The 18,418-nt window shown below is 39.9% G+C and overlaps 1 protein-coding gene across 2 annotated transcripts; it reads right to left on the bottom strand.

The window, feature by feature from the left end:
* Positions 1–1,860: 1,860 nt before the first annotated feature.
* On the bottom strand, positions 1,861–14,456 carry LOC117509651 (protein YIF1B-like). Of its 2 annotated transcripts, none has more exons than XM_034169396.1 (8): positions 14,403–14,456; positions 11,553–11,655; positions 10,961–11,090; positions 6,602–6,706; positions 5,621–5,757; positions 5,366–5,521; positions 3,793–3,886; positions 1,861–2,929 (listed from the first exon to the last, which is right to left on the bottom strand). In XM_034169396.1, exons 1-8 carry the CDS (start codon positions 14,437–14,439, stop codon positions 2,774–2,776), a joined length of 918 nt encoding a protein of 305 aa, XP_034025287.1. In that variant the 5' UTR covers positions 14,440–14,456; the 3' UTR covers positions 1,861–2,773. The 2 variants fall into 2 exon arrangements, with proteins under 2 accessions (XP_034025287.1, XP_034025286.1); XM_034169395.1 differs by having other exon boundaries at positions 14,394–14,447.
* Between the last annotated feature and the right edge of the window lie 3,962 nt (positions 14,457–18,418).

Below are 18,418 nucleotides of genomic sequence, written 5' to 3'. Positions count from 1 at the left end.
TAAAGCATTTCAACAACCACAGCTAAAGCTTGGAAAATGTTTGGAAAATCATGGTAAAATATCAATAACATACCTTATAGCAAAAAGTCACATATTCTTGTGTAAATTCATGCAGCCTAAATCCATTCAAAGCCACAGTCTTTTTTACAATGAAAGAAAGTCTAGATTAGTGAAAAAAAGTCACATAATCTTGTGTAAAATCCTGTCTGAACAGCAGAATGTTTATTTTTTAGGGAGAGAAAAATTCTTACTGTGTTGCTGAGAGCGCACAGCTCACTTTTCCCGTTTTTTATCTTTCAGGTGTGGTGAAGCCACCGACAATTAGACGGATTCTTGTCCTTATAAGAGTTTTCAAAGTCTTTCTCGCCATCTTCTCTCTGTGCGATGTCGGTCCGTGACACAAACATGCTGCATAAATAAAGCTCTAAAAGTTTGGGATATCCACATGCTACATTTAGCTTAAGTGCCGCACAGGAGCCACACAGCGTCACCGCAGCAACCAGCCAGTCCTGCTTTACGACAACTGTCGTTACAGCTACGCTTTGAGTGGCATTTTTCCTCCGCGAAACTCTGCGGATCCGAGAAAACTGATTTATATCTGTAACACACAGATCAGTGTCCGCGGACTTATAAAGCTTACATAATGTCGTAAAAAAAGAACGCTTTGCGATAAGCATTTTAAAAACTCAGTGATGTTCATGATTAAAGAGTACATCACTAACACCCCCCCCCAATGATGAGATCCGCAGTTTTCACAGCCCTTGATCACGCAGAAAACGGGTGCGCTGACATTTGTCGTTTGGTATACTTATGCATTTTGGGTCAAGGATGAACGCTGCAAAAATGGAAGGTTGATAGGACAAATATTTTTGGAGAAATTAGTTATTTTAGCTAACTGGTAAACAAGGAACATTGTGCCGCAATTTTTGAAGTCTTAAATGTTATTGTGGTTCATGTTAATTTGTGTTTCTGTAGTTCAGTTGGATTAAGTGTTATGCTGCTCTTACCATGAGTGACTTAGTCATGATGGTATATGAGTGAAAACTGTAGTGGTTGTAATTTTTTTTTTTTGTCAAATTAAAAGCACCTGCTTACAACAGCTGTGCGTGTAACAAACATTGATCGCAGAGAAAACGTGGAGAGCAGATATTTGCTGTTTGGTATGCTTATGTCATTTGAGCCAAGGATGAACGCTGCCAAATCATTTTAAAGTGCTTTACAATGATGACTCACATTCACAAATATTTACTTTAAAAAAAGTCCATTTTAAAATGGGTGAAATTCAAAATAACCATCCTGCACAAAGGTTTCTGTAACATCACCTCTGTTCATTAAACTGAAAAATATTTAAACATTTTGTCTTTGTGCAAAATCTTGAAAACTGAAGTCACGAAGAAAATTCTGCATCTACTGAGTTAGTGTGCAAGTACAACATAATTCTTGCTCACAGTCACCAGTAGCTGCAGGCACACTTTATTTGTCACATCATCTTGTCATCGCATCAATCTAACGGATTCTTGTGATTGATTGTACAGTCTGACAGTGAGACCTTTGAGGCCTTTCATAGTTGCATCATTTTAACGTACGTTGACAAAGAATAAACAAGACGCTACAGGACAGATGATCCATGTTTAACAGAAACGTGCTTGTTCATCTTTGCTAATAAAACTCTTCTTGCCCTTAAAAGGAGGTGGACAGCAATAAGACGCTAAAGTTAACTTTACACTAGTCTGATTAAGTTACATTTGCTTAATTTTTTAATTTGGCTACCTTTAGCTGATTTAAAAAAAAATGTTTGGTAGCAACAGTTGATTTGTAAATACATAAAACCACAAAACATTTCAAATATTGTAAGGATACTGAGACAGTTTTTACAGAATCATGTGACTTTCTTTATTCCGTCTGACGTTTAATACAAAAGCAAAATATAAATTAATTGCTTTTAAAAGCATATCAAAGTTACCTTAGTATCTTAAGTTTACGACACTTGATAACATTATTTCTGAACAAACACAGGCAGCAAAGCTTACAAACATTAAAAAAATAAGACGGCACTTATGCACCTTTTACCTGAGGTCCCATTCCCAAAAGTACCTTCAGGTTACGATGACTGTAGTCCAGGGACTTCCAATGGGACCAAGGTCAGGTGACCTTTAAGATTTTGGGAAACGAGGCCCTGATCAGGAAAAAACTCTTGATAAGTGACTACGATTCAACCTCAACCACAACACAAACAGTGGGATCAAAGCAGAACTAACTGTCATGTGGTGTTAAAGTCAGCTGCGCCTTTTGGAAAAAAGCAGTGACTTTTTTTTTCCTTCTTCAGATGGAAAGAGTTCATATGAGGTCAGTGTGCTTTTCTTCTGTCAGCTCTATCTGAGATATCACACCCTGACAGCATCTATTACAATACATTTATTTACACATTCATACTTAAATATTCCTAAAAAAAATTACAGCTTGAAGAATAACAACTTATGCAGATGCTAGTTTTGTGTGTGTAAAAAAAAAAAAAAGGCAAGAAAGCTATGAGACGTAAAACAAACGCATCTTGTGGTTCTGCAGCAAGTTGCTCGTTCGTGCACACGTAGAGTCCTGTGAATGTGCACAAAATGAATCGTTTTAACCGGATAGTTGTAACTGTTGATTTTAATCCACATTGTTGATGTTGAGTCTTTGGTGGGGGTGAGATGGCGTCGACAGCTTCAGTTCATGTTGTGCATTTTATTGTTGTTGTTTTTGTTTGTTAATGTGCGTGTTCGTGGTCCCCACTTTATCTGATGAGACGATATGTAAACCAGTACATGAAGACGGGCTGGGCGACTGCGATCGACATGGTGAGGTACATCCTCAGCTGGTTTCTGGCTCCTCGCACCAGCCGGCCTTCTGCTGCTGCCTCTGATAACAGCTTCAGACGCAGCGTGCGGATCTGTGGAGAGAGCCGTCACGTCAAACACGCAAATGAGGCAACCACCCACCAGACAGCATGTCTGATTTAACACACGAGACGACACCACAGCTGAATAAATTAACTATTCTGTACTCAAGAAAGGCTTCGTGTACGTATAGCGACACTTTTTCTGGGCACCAGTGTCTTTTTTTTTTTATAGATAATTCCTCCAGGAAAGAAAAAAATAATAAAATGCTGCATTCAGCATCTTTTTTCATTTCACTGTGGTCACTCGGAGCGCCTTTATGTTGAAAATCCCAGCACTTCCCCATCCCTGTCTTTTTCTATGGCCAAAGCTGCAACTATCATCCTGTATGACGATGACGTTGTAGCTCTCAGCCAATCAGCACCCAATAATTAAGAAGTAATCAGTGGCTCTGTTACCGCCAGCTCAGAGTTGATAAATATGCTTGGTTCCAGACCCTCTGTTTAGAGGGCAGATCTCCAAAGTGGGGTTAGATAAATGAAACTGCAGGGAAACCCGTATCCTACATTCTGGCGCTGTATAAGACGTACATTTTCATTCTACGGCCAATTACACACTGACATCATCTCAATGCAGCCATTTAAGATGACATCATAGATGATGATTGTTACAGTTATGCTGATTGGCCAAAAACCAATGATGTAAACCAACAGAAAACAGTCATATCCACAGCTAAAAAAAAAGCGACACGGGTGCCCCACATCACTCGCTATAATTGCAGCAGAACGCCACCAGGCTCACACAAACTGATGAGTTAATTTATCACTGTGACTTTATTTTTTGTCAGTGTGTGCACCAACTCCAACAACGTTAAGTCAGATAAATTTTCCCTCAAAGTACCAATGAAGTTACTCACCATGAAGACAAAGACGGCCACACAGCACCACAGCAGAGACATGTAGTACGCCAGCTTGCCAAATATCAAACCTGCTACCACACCTATGATCATCCTACACAAACGACACACACAGTTTAGTGAAGGTTTCCACGCTTTGCTCAGAACACAAAGAAACAGACAAGCAAGTACAGAAAATAAAGTGCAATATTTCAATTATACAGCCAGTGAATCTGAGCTGAGATGGAACTAAAATAATAAGTACATAATCTGAGCAAATGTAAACAAGCGATGCTTTTCTGCAGAAGGCTTTTATCAAGTACAGTTCAGCGATTGTGACTGATTGTGACTTTGGGGCACCGTGCCTAACACCCAAAGTTTGAAGAGAATTGGGCAATTAGGAAAGATGTTATTATGATCACTGGAGTTTTATAAAGTACACTCCAGTGACCTTTGACCCTAAAACGAATAAGCTTCTTGCAATTAATACACCTAACACCTAGAATGTTTGTGGACAATCGGGCAGTTAAAAAAAAAGTTACTGCACTCAAGATTTTTTAAAGAAAGTATCCACCAGGAACCTTGACTTTTTGACCCCAAACTCAAAAGGCTTCTTATAGTCGCTATGCATAATGCATATACGCAGTGGTGGGCACAGTTTCGCTAATCCGCTAACTGGCGAAGCTACCATTTTAGTTAGCAGATTAGCTTTTCAGCTAACTTTGGAAACCATCTTCAGCTACTTAGCTTCCGCTAAATTTAGTTCTGCTAACATTTTTTTTTTTTTTTTGCTGGTAAAGTGAGTAAAGTTTAATGGTCAAAAACATTTGTAAACCCTAAAATCATAACCTGTTAGTTCCTGTTGATGAAAGCACAGAGCTAGCTACACTTCTGGTTCACAGGTCAAAGCACACAAGCGTTGGTAAGAAGACACTGCTGTTGTTGCAACATGAAGCTGAAAGATGTGACACTGTGGACAAAAACAGCATGTAAAAAGCTCAAAAGTCAGTATTTTTATTTATTTTTCATGCATTTGTTTTTTGTTTGTGAACAAAATGCAGGTGAGCCGTAGCTCCATTAACGGTTTATAAATATATAATATAGAGATAAACTGTGACTTCTTAATACTGCGATTTACTGCTTTTGATAAAGATGATGACAGTGTTTGGGTTTTTTTTTTTTTATATTTATTTTTTGTGCGTTGATTTTGTTTGTGATCCTGGGAATGCCGAGCAGCCCCTGTGGCACTTAAACTCAAAACAGGTTTATCAGTAGCTGAGAGTGTAATCTGATGTGGCCGTGACTGAGTCAATCATAAAAGGTAGCGGTTAGCTGTAACTGCCACTAAATTTTTTAGTGGTTTATTGGTTTAGCGTTATAAAAGTTTTCAGTTAGCGGTTTTAACAGTTATCAAAGCTACCTTTTTGGTTAGCTGTGCCCACCACTGTGTATACAAGTCTGGTGACAACTAGGCCTGTACAACTTAAGTACTCTTGCCCACAAGTAAAATGTTGCACGACTGACTGCCAGCACATTTTGATGTCCAGACCACTGGTTGCACTGTGAGTAACGTGGCAAGACAAAACACTCATACCCTACATATTTGTAGCCAGAGAAGGCCACCAGATCGATGATGGTGAGGTCTGTGGTTACAGCAACCAAATAGAGTGACAGAAGGATCGCCAACACCTCCATGATCAGCCACACCAACGCAGAGCTGGCCTGAACTCCCAGCAGCTCCGGGGAAAACCTGACGGGCGCACAAAACGTTACTGCAGGCTGCGCCATTACATGCGTCTCAATTTACAGGTAAATATAACCTTGTTAGATGATTTAGTTGTAGGTGCACCTGTTCTGTGTGCCAAGTGCCAGTCCAGCTACCAGCACGTACGTGATGAAGCCCATCGCTGGAATGTAGAGATCGGGAGCGTTCACATCATAGCGTGGAGCCACAGGAGTGTCCCGCTGGTAATTCACCTCCCAGTTCTGCAACAAGAAGCCCCACAGTGGTCGAGGTCTTCAAACCGCACCACAAATCAGCTGACAAACAGAACGGTTTCAAGTCGGGCTGGGCGATATATAAAAATATGACCACGATATTTTTTCCCCACATTGATCAGTGTCTATTATTTATCTTGACAAATAATAATGCTGCAAGTTAGAAGAATTTCTTGATAATGACTAAAACCAAAAGAAACCAAAGCGTTCATTTGTTAAACTTTAAAATACAGTTGATTAAACACAGAACATAAATACTCAACAGCAGGGTGTCTCAGGCTTTTATTGTGAAAGATCACATTGGAAGGCGTGTCTTTTCCCCGTGTGATTTTGAGTTCAATACTAAAGTTTTGCCCATCTCAGTTCACACAACGGAGCCTCTGCCTGTAATTTGTTATTCTGTCATAACTGCAACAACCCACAGTTACACTTCCTTTTCTTGCCAGCAATTTCTTCAGCTTTACAGGACAAAGCAAGTTCACTTTCACAGTCACTTTGCTGATCCTTGCTCGCTGCACTCTTTCCTCCCTATTTCCAGAGCTTTCTTTACCGCCAGTGATGAGGGTATGTACTTTGATGCGCAAGCCAAAAACAGCTATCCAGATCAATTAAATATGTATGTCCAAAGTTTATTAACAGTATCAACGTACATTTTTAACACAATCCCTTATTGTTCATGCATTTCTGCCCAGCCTTGTTTTCGAGTCACTTAATAGCCGCTGAAATTATCAATGAAGAAAGGCGGAATACGGCGCACTGTGATAAATTTGCCTCCAGTGACCGTGGACAAAAGAGCACACAGTGATGGATGGAACACTATAATCACACTTACCTCATGCAGGTAAGGGAAAACAAGAAGACCCAGCTTCTTCCCCACATACACGGTGTCCACGGCAAAATAATACTTCAGCTTAGAAAATGGGATGAACCTGTCCAGCTGGAAAAAAAAAAGATATTTTCTGTAGTTCACAATATTATAATCAAACAGAAATAAACACAATAAACATGCTAACTGAGGAAGCACAGGGATTATTCCGTACATCTCACAGTTTAAGTCAAGGATTTTCTTAGGGAGGAATGATCTAAAAATGTAACAACAAAATCCTACAGCTGTATTCCAAATACTTTTTTCCAACCCAACATGTAAGCTGTTTTGGACATTTGACCAGCAGAGGTAAATTTGATCATTTGTTTGATTTTTGGCATGTGTGTTTTAAGACTCATGAAATGATTATGATGATTATTTTCCAAATCTTGCTAAATTTGTACCCAACATCCAAAACCCCTCAAGGATGATTTATACCATGTGTTCATGTGAACAGTTATTTTTCAATTCACTCACTCACTCATCTTCAACTGCTTACTCCAACTGAGGGTCACGGGGGGACTGGAGCCTATCCCAGCAGTCATAGGGTGTGTATTTTTCAATTCTTTAATCAAAATGAAAAAAGAATACATAAATGAAAAATTACTCCAAAAAAATAAAATTTTCAAAAAACTTGTAGCTCCACTGCTTTTCACTCCATTTTAACGGAATGTGGTCCTTTGTTTCAAATCCAAAAGTTGTTGGTCCTGCACAGAAAAAAGTAGTGAGATACAGTGAGGAAAATAAGTATTTGATCACCCTGTGATTTTGCAAGTTCTCCCACTTAGAAATCATGGAGGGGTCTGAAATTTTCATCTTAGGTGCATGTCCACTGTGAGAGACATAATCTAAAAACAACAACAAAAAAAATAAATAAATCCGGAAATAACAATGTATAATTTTTTTTAAATGATTTTTACTGCTGCAAATAAGTATATGAACACCTACCAACCAGCAAGAATTCTGGCTCTCACAGACCTGTTATTTTTTCTTTAAGAAGCCCTCTTATTCTGCAGTCTTTACCTGTATTAATTGCACCTGTTTGAACTTGTTACCTGTATAAAAGACACCTGTTCACACACTCAATCTGTGTGCTGTATGTACACTGTATGCACCACTCTGCTTTTACTCATTGGTGATTGATCTCTGCTGTCTTCCACAGCATGTCTTTTTCCTGATTCTCTCCCCTCAGCCCCAACCAGTCCCAGCAGAAGACTGCCCCTCCCTGGGCCTGGTTCTGCTGGAGGTTTCTTCCTGTTAAAAGGGAGTTTTCCTTCCCACTGTCACCAAGTGCTTGCTCATAGGGGGTCGTTTTGACCGTTGGGGTTTTTCTGTAATTATTGTATGGCTTTTGCCTTACAATATAAAGCGCCTTGGGGCAACTGTTTGTTGTGATTTGGCGCTATATAAATAAAATTGATTTGATTTGACTCAATCAATCACACTCCAACCTGTCCACCATAGCCAAGACCAAAGAGCTGTCTAAGGACACCAGGGACAAAACTGTAGACCTGCACAAGGCTGGGATGGCCTACAGGACAACAGGCAAGCAGCTTGGTAGAAGACAACAACTGTTATGATTATTTATTATAAAGTGGAAGAAACACAAGATGACTGTCAATCTCCCTTGGTCTGGGATTCTATGCAAGATCTCACTTTGTGGGGTAAGGATGATTCTGAGAAAGCTCAGAACTACACAGGAGGACCTGGTCAATGACCTGAAGAGAGCTGGGACCACAGTCACAAAGATTACATTAGTAACACATGATGCTGTCATGGTTTAAAATCCTGCAGGACAGCAAGGTCCCCTTGCTCAAGCCAGCACATGTCCAGGCCCGTTTGAAGTTCACCAGTGACCATCTGGATGATCCAGAGGAGGCATGGGAGAAGGTCATGTGGTCAGATGAGACAAGAATAGAGCTTTTTGGAATCAACTCCACTTACCATGTTTAGAGGATGAGAACAACCCCAAGCAAACCATCCCAACCGTGAAGCTTGGGGGTGGAAACATCATACTCTGGGGGTGCACGTCTGCAAAGGGGACAGGACGACTGCACCGTATGGAAGGGAGGATGGATGAGGTCATGTATTGCAAGATTTTGGCAAACAACCTCCTTCCCTCAGTAAGAGCATTGAAGATGGGTCATGGCTGGGTCTTCCAGCATGACAATGACTCCAAACACACAGCCAGGGCAAAAAGGAGGGGTTCCGCAAGAAGCATTTCAAGGTCCTGGAGTGGCCTGGCCCGTCTCCAGACCTGAACTCAATAGAAAATCTTTGGAGGGAGCTGAAACTTCAAACCTGAAAGATTTGGAGAACATCTGTATGGAGGAGTGGACCAAAATCCCTGCTGCAGTGTGTGCAAACCTGGTGAAAAACTACAGGAAACGTTTGACCTCTGTAATTGCAAACAAAGGCTACTGTACCAAATATTAACATTGATTTTTCCACAGGTGTTCAAATACTTATTTGCAGCAATAACGTACAAATAAATTATTTAAAAAAAATCAGATTGTGATTTCCGGATTTTTTTTTTTCAGATTATGTCTCTCACAGTGGACATGCACCTAAGATGAAAATTTCAGACCACTCCATGATTTCTAAGTGGGAAAACTTGCAAAATTGCAGGGTGTTCAAATACTTATTTTCCTCACTGTATTTTGATTGTAAAGGGCATCTAAAAAATTTTAATATCCTGAAAAAGTTGAAATTTTTTGTCAGTTATTTTAGAAAGCAAAAGTTGTATATATTCTGGGCTCACTGCATTATTTTAAAGGCTTGATAGTTACAGCATACTGTTCCAAAAAACAGAAAAAGTATCTCAAAATATGATAATATTTCATTTCAAGTTTGAGTAACTTGCTATTTATGCAATATAAATACCATCCGTCAGTCTGGCTCAGTACACAAAACCACAATCATGGCAAAGACTGCTGATATGAGAGTTGTCCAGATAAGTAGGGTATGCCACCTTCATTGCTGAAAGAGTTGAGTGTTTGCAGAGTGTTGTGTCAAAACATTTTCATGGAAAGTTAATTAGAAGGAAAACATGTGGTAGGAAAAGATGCAGAGACAACAGGGATGACAGTAGACTGTCAAGCAAAGCCAATTCAAGAACTTAGGGGAGCTTGAGGAAGAGTGGACTGAAGATGGAGTCAGTGCATCAAGAGTCACCACGAATAGACGTATCCAGGATATGGATGACAACACAGTTTCAAGTCACTCCTGACCCAGAGACAATGCCAGAAGCATCCTACCCAAGCTAAGGAGAAAACAAATGGACCATTATTCAGTGGTCAAAAGTCCTCTTTTCAGATGAAAGTAAATTTTACATTTCATTTGGGAATCAAGGTCCCTCAGTCTGGAGGAAGAGTGCAGAGGGTAAAGAATCCCAGCTGTTCGAAGTCCAGTGTGAAGTTTCCACAGTCAATGATGATTTGGGGTGTCATGCCACTTGCCAATGTTGGTCCATTGTGTTTCATCAAGTCAGTCAACACACCAACATTTGTGCCCACTTCATGGTTCCATCTGACAAGCATTATGGAGATGATTTATTTTTCCAGTAAGACTTGGCACCTGCCCACAGTGTAAAAACTACTAGTGACTGGTTTGTTGACCACGGTATTACTGTACTTGATTGGCCAGGTGACTGGCCTGAGTCCTACAAAGAATCTATGGAGTACTGTCAAAAGGAAGATGAGAGACACCAAATCAATACAGACAAACTAAAGGCCACCATAAAAACAGCCTGAGCTTCCATAACACTTCAGCAGTGCCACAGACTGATCACCTCCATGCCACTCCCCATTCACGCAGAAGGAGCCCTAAACTAGTACTGAGTGCATAAATTAACATACATTTCAGATGTTTGACATTTCTGCATTATAAAACCTTTTACTGGACTGATTTTATGAAATATTCTTATTTTGAGCTGTTTGTTTTTCTTTTTCTTTTATAGCCGTAGGCAGTAATTATCAAAATTAAAATTAAAGCTTGAAACATTTTAGTTTATTTGTACATGTAGAAGAATTCAAATTTTCTCCATCATGAAACATTGAACTTGTTCACAACATTATAATATTTTGAGATGCACTTATTTCCCCAAGAAAGATCTTAATTTCCTTGAGTTTCAGCAAGAAGTATATAAAATATAGCTCTGAGGGCCAAAACTCCAAAAACTAATTTCTAAAACACTATTTAAGTCCCTTGAATTCACAAGAAATTTCCATGAGTTAAAAAAAATCCTAGTTGAATTTTTAAGAACTGACTCACAACTAAATTTGTAAAAGATGAATTAAACAGAAAGAATGTATGACCCAGCCTTACATTCTTGTCCACCATTTCTTTGCCTTGGGAAGCCAGTGAGCTGCCGTATGCCATGGCGAGATTCGACATGGGGTCTGACAAAAGTGACTGGCCAGAAAATCCAGCTGCTTGAGGTCCCACATACTGGTTCCTGTTAGAGTAAAAAGAAAAAAGAAAAGAAAAAGTTAGTTAAGTGTTTAAAAATGGCAAATTTAATTTCTATTCAGGAGCTACTCAGAAATTTCAAAGTCATGAGTCTAAGGTTGAGGTCAATGTCGAAAAACAATTAATGACCACATTTTAGTAACTACTAGATGATACTGAAATGTGGTCATGAACTAGTTTTCAGTACTCACAGGAACATATGACTTAAGACATCTAATCAAAGCTACACCAATCATTCCTCCATCCGTTTTCTAAACTCGCTTATTACATTTTAGGGTAACTGGGGTGGAGCCTAACCCAGTGATCATTGGACGAGAGGCGAGCTACACCCTGGACAGGCTGCCACTCTGTTGCAGGAACAAACAAAACAATGAATTTCTATAAAATGTCAGTTTTGTTACAGAGGCAGCAGCAATAATTGTATGAAAAATAACGACAGTGTTCCCACCCGCAGCCCATCTGCGACCCAGTTCCACCTCCGCTGGTATCATCAAACAGTTGACTGACATCCGATCCATCCCTGGAGCTGTTCCTCAGACGTGTAATAGGGTCTGGATGACAGCAGAATAAAAAAAAAAAAAGAAAAAAAAAAAGAGTAAAATCACACCTCTGTAATCGCACTTAAACTTTGTGGCCGGGTGATGAAGCCTGCTGAAGAACAAAAACAGTAATAAAAACAATAAATGCAGCCAATAAATGTGTGCTAATGTGGACAAAGACTTGACTAAACAGCAACATTTTGCTGATGTGTCACAGGTGATCAGGTGTTTACTAAGGCCTGGTTCACACGGCAGGATAATTAAGCTGATATCGGACCCAATCTTCCCCTTCCGACAATCTTAAGGATGCCCCGACAATCGTGATGACGCTAAAGATAATCTTATCAGATATTCCTGCCATGTGTGGTCTGTTAAGAGCGCTCTGATCTGCTCTGAAGGATGTCAGGGGCACCCTGATTGCAAATCGGCGATATTCAACATGTTGGATATTTTTGGCCTGATATCGCAGCGTGTGTTGTGTCCTCCAATCAAAACGAGCACGTAGCCTGCTGAATGTGATGTACAGCCAATCAGAAAGCGAGGTGACAAATGTATGGAGCGGAAAATAAAATCAAAACAGCTGTTCTGACTTACCAAAAAGTCCGGTGGTCGCGCTGTCTCCACTCCTTTAAAGAACACCTTTTCTTTTTCTTTTTGTGTCTTTTTTCCCTCTCTTTTAAATAGTCCACAAAGTATCTCCATTTGTTTACTCTGAAGTCATGTTTAATCTCGAGAGATTTTGCGAGATTTCCTGTCTGAGCTGGGAATGTTTTTGTGTGAAATCTGTTCATGTGCGGTGTTGTTGTTTTTACCGTGTGACTGAACACCACACACTGTATGACCAAAACTGTCAGATCTATGATTTTTTTGAGTTCCGTCAACCATTAAGAACTGTGTTTTTCAAAATATGTGTTCTATTGGAAGATTAGATCAGTGTAAAACACGGGTAACTTAGAGGTTATGGAGATGGTGTGATTTGGTAGTTGAAGACAGAGGAGAGTGTGTAAGTGACTGTAATCCAAACACAGTGAACAACGATGGTTTACAATCCTGTTCAACAAAAAAGGAGTATTAATGTTTCAGTGTAGAAGTGGACATGGCTACGACACCTACAGACTATAGCTCACTTGGTGATGCTTGTGGAGATATTTTTTGTTTGTTTGTTTTTCTATTAATCTGAGTACAGGTAAGAGGGCTGACTTCCAGATTACAGGTGGGGATGTTGTTTCATAAAAGCACAAATAACAAGAAACTCAACAGGAGGAATTATGATTATGGTCGCCTTGCCAGAGGAAGCGAACTTCTTCCTTAGTTTCTGGCACTTCTGTGAGCTTGTCTGTGTGCACAGTGTTCTTCTTCCTGACGCTCCCAGGCAACAGTAGGCATGGCACTGTTTAACAACACACCACCAGGCAGGCAGTACTGTTGTTTGCCAGGGTTTTTCAGTCATTGTGGTCATCTTCAGAATAGGTTCTATCCTCAAAATGTCTTTAAAATGGAAGGGTTTTTTTTATTAGATGAATAGCACCCAATGGGAATGGCCCTCATTACATAATTAAATTATCTGCTTGTGACAGGAAAGGATTTATAAAGAAGTAATTGTTCAAAAACCAATAAATAAGCCACTTGTATCAAAAAGACATCTTATGTAAGTAAGGTCATTGTTACTGATACAGTGCCATGCGCAAAAACAGAAATTGTTATTTAACGTACCCAATGTCACGGTTCACATGAAATCTTCACCCTAACTCTACATTTGGAGCTTGAAAGCCATCAATACCCTCATGTGCAGGATAGGTTCGATGCCACGATGTCTCGTGTTCTCTCACGACAATCACAGCAGTTTCTTGGTGGATGACAAAAGTCATGGTGGTTTGTTATTTGATGCTGTACAATGTGGTGGAATATGGTACCATGTCAATAGCCACTTCATATAAATAATACACCTGCCAACCCTATATATATATATATATATATATATATATATATATATATATGCAAACTGACAGTAATGTTTACATTGTGTATATCGCAATTTCCAAGCAAAGAGGGCCTGTTGACAAATTTTAACAAGTTTATTGACAATTTGGATTTTTTTTTTTTTTTTTTAAGTTTGAAGTAATGTGCCAGATTTGGGTGTTTAAGACTTTCCTTAATCCATTTGACTAAAGGTTTAATAATTCAAACCAACCTTCTTTTCTAGACCTTGAAAGTACTTCTTATTTTTTAGATGACGTGTTTCTTTAAAATTCAACATACGTATGCTTAAGGAAAACGCAAAATACATTTGACGGTATAAAATTCCGAGTATAACACAAAAAGATCAAGACCTATATAAATCCACTGTGGTACTCAAATAAAAACAAATAAAACAGGTAAAAACAAAACAAACACAGAAAGAGAACCTCTAAAATGCACATAAAAACACCTGTAAAAAGACCACATGGTTTTAATAAAACACCCTAAATATGCTGCATAATTTGCAACCGAAGAGAATTTAAAAACAGAGAAGCTAACCTTCTGCTGGTAGGCCAACTGCAGCTACCTTACACATCGTCATTAAGTTTACAGACTGGTTGTTGGTTAACAGCTACCAAAGGTTTCGTTTTGCTGCCGGACGTGTTTGTGAATCTGTAACCGGCAGAAAACAGCAAGCTAACATTAGCGCTTAGCGACTTTGAGGTTCAGCTCAAAAATAAACAAGCTAACAATGCAGGCAAAAATCTTTGAAAATGAATAAACTCACGTACGTAACTTACGCTGTCTGAACCCACTTTGAGTTGGAGTATAATCCATTTAAAAACACCCTGATAGCTGCGGGCGCTGTCAACTTGTCATGGATGAACTTTACACGGAAGTAAAAACTCGTGTGTTTCCGGTAAATGAAACCTGAAGCTCGAACACTGATCCATGTCGAGTGAAGCCTCAGAGGCGCCATCTTACTACACCCATGCACTAACATTTAGCATTTTTAAAACCAGAATATAGTAGAAAATACGTTATTAATGATTACAATCAAAGTTATGCAATCAACTACGCGGTAGACTACGCTTATACGCTAGCCAGGTTTCATACACACTCAAGTGCATCCTCCACTATCCCTGTTCAGTGCTTATACAATGCTTATACATAGAAAAAGGGTGGGTCTCACATATAACAAAAATATACAAAATGTGAGATAAATAACACAGAACAAAATGAGAGAGAGACAAGAAACAATAGAGGTTGATATTTGAACAGTAAGACAGTACAGACAGAACCAGACTGACAGAACAGTTAAAAACATGCCAGGCAGAGTCTATTGATATGTTATTACAATCCTGTGGGGTGAATTGTGATTGTGATTAAGTGATTATGTTTGGGGATGCTGAGATTAATCAAATATGCTGTGTGTATGCGTGTGAAGTTGTGGAAACTGATATGTACGAGGTCTGTCCATAAAGTATCGTACCTTTTTATTTTTTTCAAAAACTATATGGATTTCATTCATATGTTTTTACGTCAGACAAGCTTGAACCCTCGTCCGCATGCGTGACTTTTTCCACGCCTGTCGGTGACGTCATTTGCCTGTGAGCACGCCTTGTGGAAGGAGTGGTCCCGCCCCCTCGTCGGATTTTCATTGTCTGGAAATGGCGGAATAAAAAGGACTTTTTTCCATCACAATTTTTTCAGAAGCTGTTAGAGACTGGCACCTAGAACCATTCGAAAAATTTATCTGGCTTTCAGTGAAAATTTTACAGGCTTCACAGAGACTAAGGACTTTAAGTACAGCTTTAAGGACCCCTTTAAGGACGGTCGGTGCGCCGCGCTGCGAGCTGCGACGATGCGGCACAAACCACTGGATCATTTCTAAGCTGATGGCTCTGTGGATACGAGACCGTCGTGTGCTCTTTCTCTGGTTATCACAAGACCTGGACATCAGCCATTTTCCGGCAGATTTCACTTTTAACAAGAGATTTTGTCATGGAAGCCGCGCGGAGGCTTCGCGCGTCACGACCGATTTGCTGATGAAGCGAGACAAAGGAACACCTCCGTTTCGGAGTGTTAGAGGACAAGTTGGGACATGTCCAGCTCTCCACAAGTTCTTTTATACTCACTCGACTGGTAAGCACTGAAAGCCGAGATAGACATGTCCCAACTTGTCCTCTAACACTCCGAAACGGAGGTGTTCCTTTGTCTCGCTTCATCAGCAAATCGGTCGTGACGCGCGAAGCCTCCGCGCGGCTTTCCATGACAAAATCTCTTGTTAAAAGTGAAATCTGCCGGAAAATGGCTGATGTCCAGGTCTTGTGATAACCAGAGAAAGAGCACACGATGGTCTCGTATCCACAGAGCCATCAGCTTAGAAATGATCCAGTGGTTTGTGCCGCATCGTCGCAGCTCGCAGCGCGGCGCACCGACCGTCCTTAAAGGGGTCCTTAAAGCTGTACTTAAGTCCTTAGTCTCTGTGAAGCCTGTAAAATTTTCACTGAAAGCCAGATAAATTTTTCGAATGGTTTCTAGGTGCCAGTCTCTAACAGCTTCTGAAAAAATTGTGATGGAAAAAAGTCCTTTTTATTCCGCCATTTCCAGACAATGAAAATCCGACGAGTGGGGCGGGACCACTCCTTCCACAAGGCGTGCTCACAGGCGAATGATGTCACCGACAGGCGTGGAAAAACTCATGCATGCGCACGAGGGTTCAAGCATGTCTGACATAAAACATATGAATGAAATCCATATGGTTTTAAAAAAAAATAAAAGGACCATTAATTTATGGACAGACCACGTATGGGTGAAGAGAGGATGATCAGTAGGAGAGATCAAGTTGTGATGAGGGGGGTAGGAAAGGAGAGCAGAGGGGTGTGAGTTGGATTGGATTTAGAAATGATAACTATAATGCAGTGCTAAAATACCAGGGCCCATATGAGAATAAAACTGGAAACAGACCTTTTGACCTCTTAAAATAGGTCAAGGTTAGCCATCTTTGAACTTGTCCAAGGTTTGTGGCCCAAGAATGGTCCCTGTGAATTTGAAGACTCTGGGAGTAATAGGACTGGTCTTATGCTGAGCACAGACAGACGGATGGATGGACGGACAGATGGACGCAAGGCCTTTGCAGTACTCAATGGCCATACTCAGGTAAAAATGGGTTCCAGTTTTCTTCAAAGACTGACATATGGGTTCTTAAATTTTTCCGTTAAAATGTATTCTGACATGCGGTTGGTCCTCTGAGTGATGTGACAATAATTCCTTGTTTTATAGATTTGGAGAACTACTTTCTTAGCAACAGTTGTGCAGTGGATTTTTGAATTTGGATGAGATGTGAACTTTGGAGATATCACCAAGGAGATAGAGTGGTGATGTTGGGACTCTGCAGCTCAGGATGGTAGAGAGTGTATAGTGACCATAACCCATAGCGACTGAACAGGTAGACAAAGACGGGCTAAGACTGATATCTGTGATACCTAAAGTGCACTGTGAACTGATATCTGTGTTGGTCAGTCTTATTTTAAACATTCTGCTTTGAGTGATATGGGCTCTGTATACAAATTATATTGTATAAGCTTCAGGTTTGTGTTAGTGGTCATCGTAGCTTACAAAATAGTTGGTTCTTTTGTGTTTGATAATCTTCTCCTGTGATGTCTTATCCTTCTTATGTCTTATTACTTATTATATTATATATACCCTTTTCTGAGCTGCTTGGGTGTGTAGGGAGAGTTCCCATGGGATAAAAAAGCTTTTTTTAACTACCATCCCTGGTTCTCAAGACCAGGCACCTAAGTGGCTCTACTTTACTCTTTTATACTATTTTACTCTTCCTTTTAGATATTTAGATATACCTTTGTATACTGGCATACTTCCACCATCGAATTGGAATATAATATATAAGATATACCTTACTGAATTTCATGGAGAAGTGTTTCTACAGATTTGTTCCCAGAGGTCAGTGTTGGGAGAGTGGGCCAGCTCATTTTCCAACTGGTTCTTGGAAGTGTCATTGTTCTATTGGAAATAAGTATAAATATTATAGATTTGTTTTTTGAGTTGTTGATTTTCAGAAGTTCTCAATTAGCTGAGAAGATTTTAATTATTGGGCTTAAAGATTTCACTCAACGGCGTGTGTTAGTACAATAGCAATAAGGACAATTTTTAAACAATTATTATTCTAAACGCAGCCTTGACACAGTAAAAGCAGCTATTGTTCATCCGTCCAGCAGGTGTCAACATCGAGCACTGTGTTACAAAGCTCGAGTCATGAATCTGTTTCGGTTTGGACCGAAAAAGGTCTCTGCTTCGTTTTGTCGTCGTTTCAGATAACATACTGTGAAAGGAAGTGCTGCCCCCTGCCGGATAATGAGTTTTTTTCCAAGATTATTTTTGACATCTGAAGACAAGGAAAATTGTTAACGCACACACACACACAAAAAATATGTGTTTAGAATTTATGAACTCATTGAGTGTTTGAAAGTTTCAGATTATGTCTGCTTTATTTTTCCTTCAAAAATCAAATCAAATCAATTTTATATTATATAGTGCCAACATCACAACAAACAGTTGCCCCAAGGCGCTTCAATATTGTAAGGCAAGGCCATACAATAATTACGGAAAAACCCAACAGTCAAAACGACCCCCCCTGTGAGCAAGCACTTGGCAACAGTGGGAAGGAAAAACTCCCTTTAACAGGAAGAAACCTCCAGCAGAACCAGGCTCAGGGGAGGGGCAGTCTTCTGCTGGGATCTGGTTGGGGCTGAGGGAGGAGAAACCAGGAAAACAGACATGCTGTGGAAGACAG

Source organism: Thalassophryne amazonica, chromosome 4 (assembly GCF_902500255.1).
Source record: "Thalassophryne amazonica chromosome 4, fThaAma1.1, whole genome shotgun sequence".
NCBI lineage: Eukaryota > Metazoa > Chordata > Actinopteri > Batrachoidiformes > Batrachoididae > Thalassophryne > Thalassophryne amazonica.
Note: the sequence above shows the minus strand (reverse complement) of the source record. Positions and strands in the feature narration are given on the sequence as shown.

What these genes read in the sequence shown, in the direction of transcription:
- LOC117509651 (XM_034169395.1), bottom strand. Translation starts at nt 14,439, where the DNA reads ATGGATTATACTCCAACTCAAAGTGGGTTCAGACAGCGTAAGTTAC. An exon ending in GGGTCGCAGATGGGCTGCGG is followed by an intron (nt 11,091 to 11,552) that starts GTGGGAACACTG and finishes TTACTCTAACAG; the next exon opens with GAACCAGTATGTGGGACCTC. An exon ending in AAGAAATGGTGGACAAGAAT is followed by an intron (nt 6,707 to 10,960) that starts GTAAGGCTGGGT and finishes TTTTTTTTCCAG; the next exon opens with CTGGACAGGTTCATCCCATT.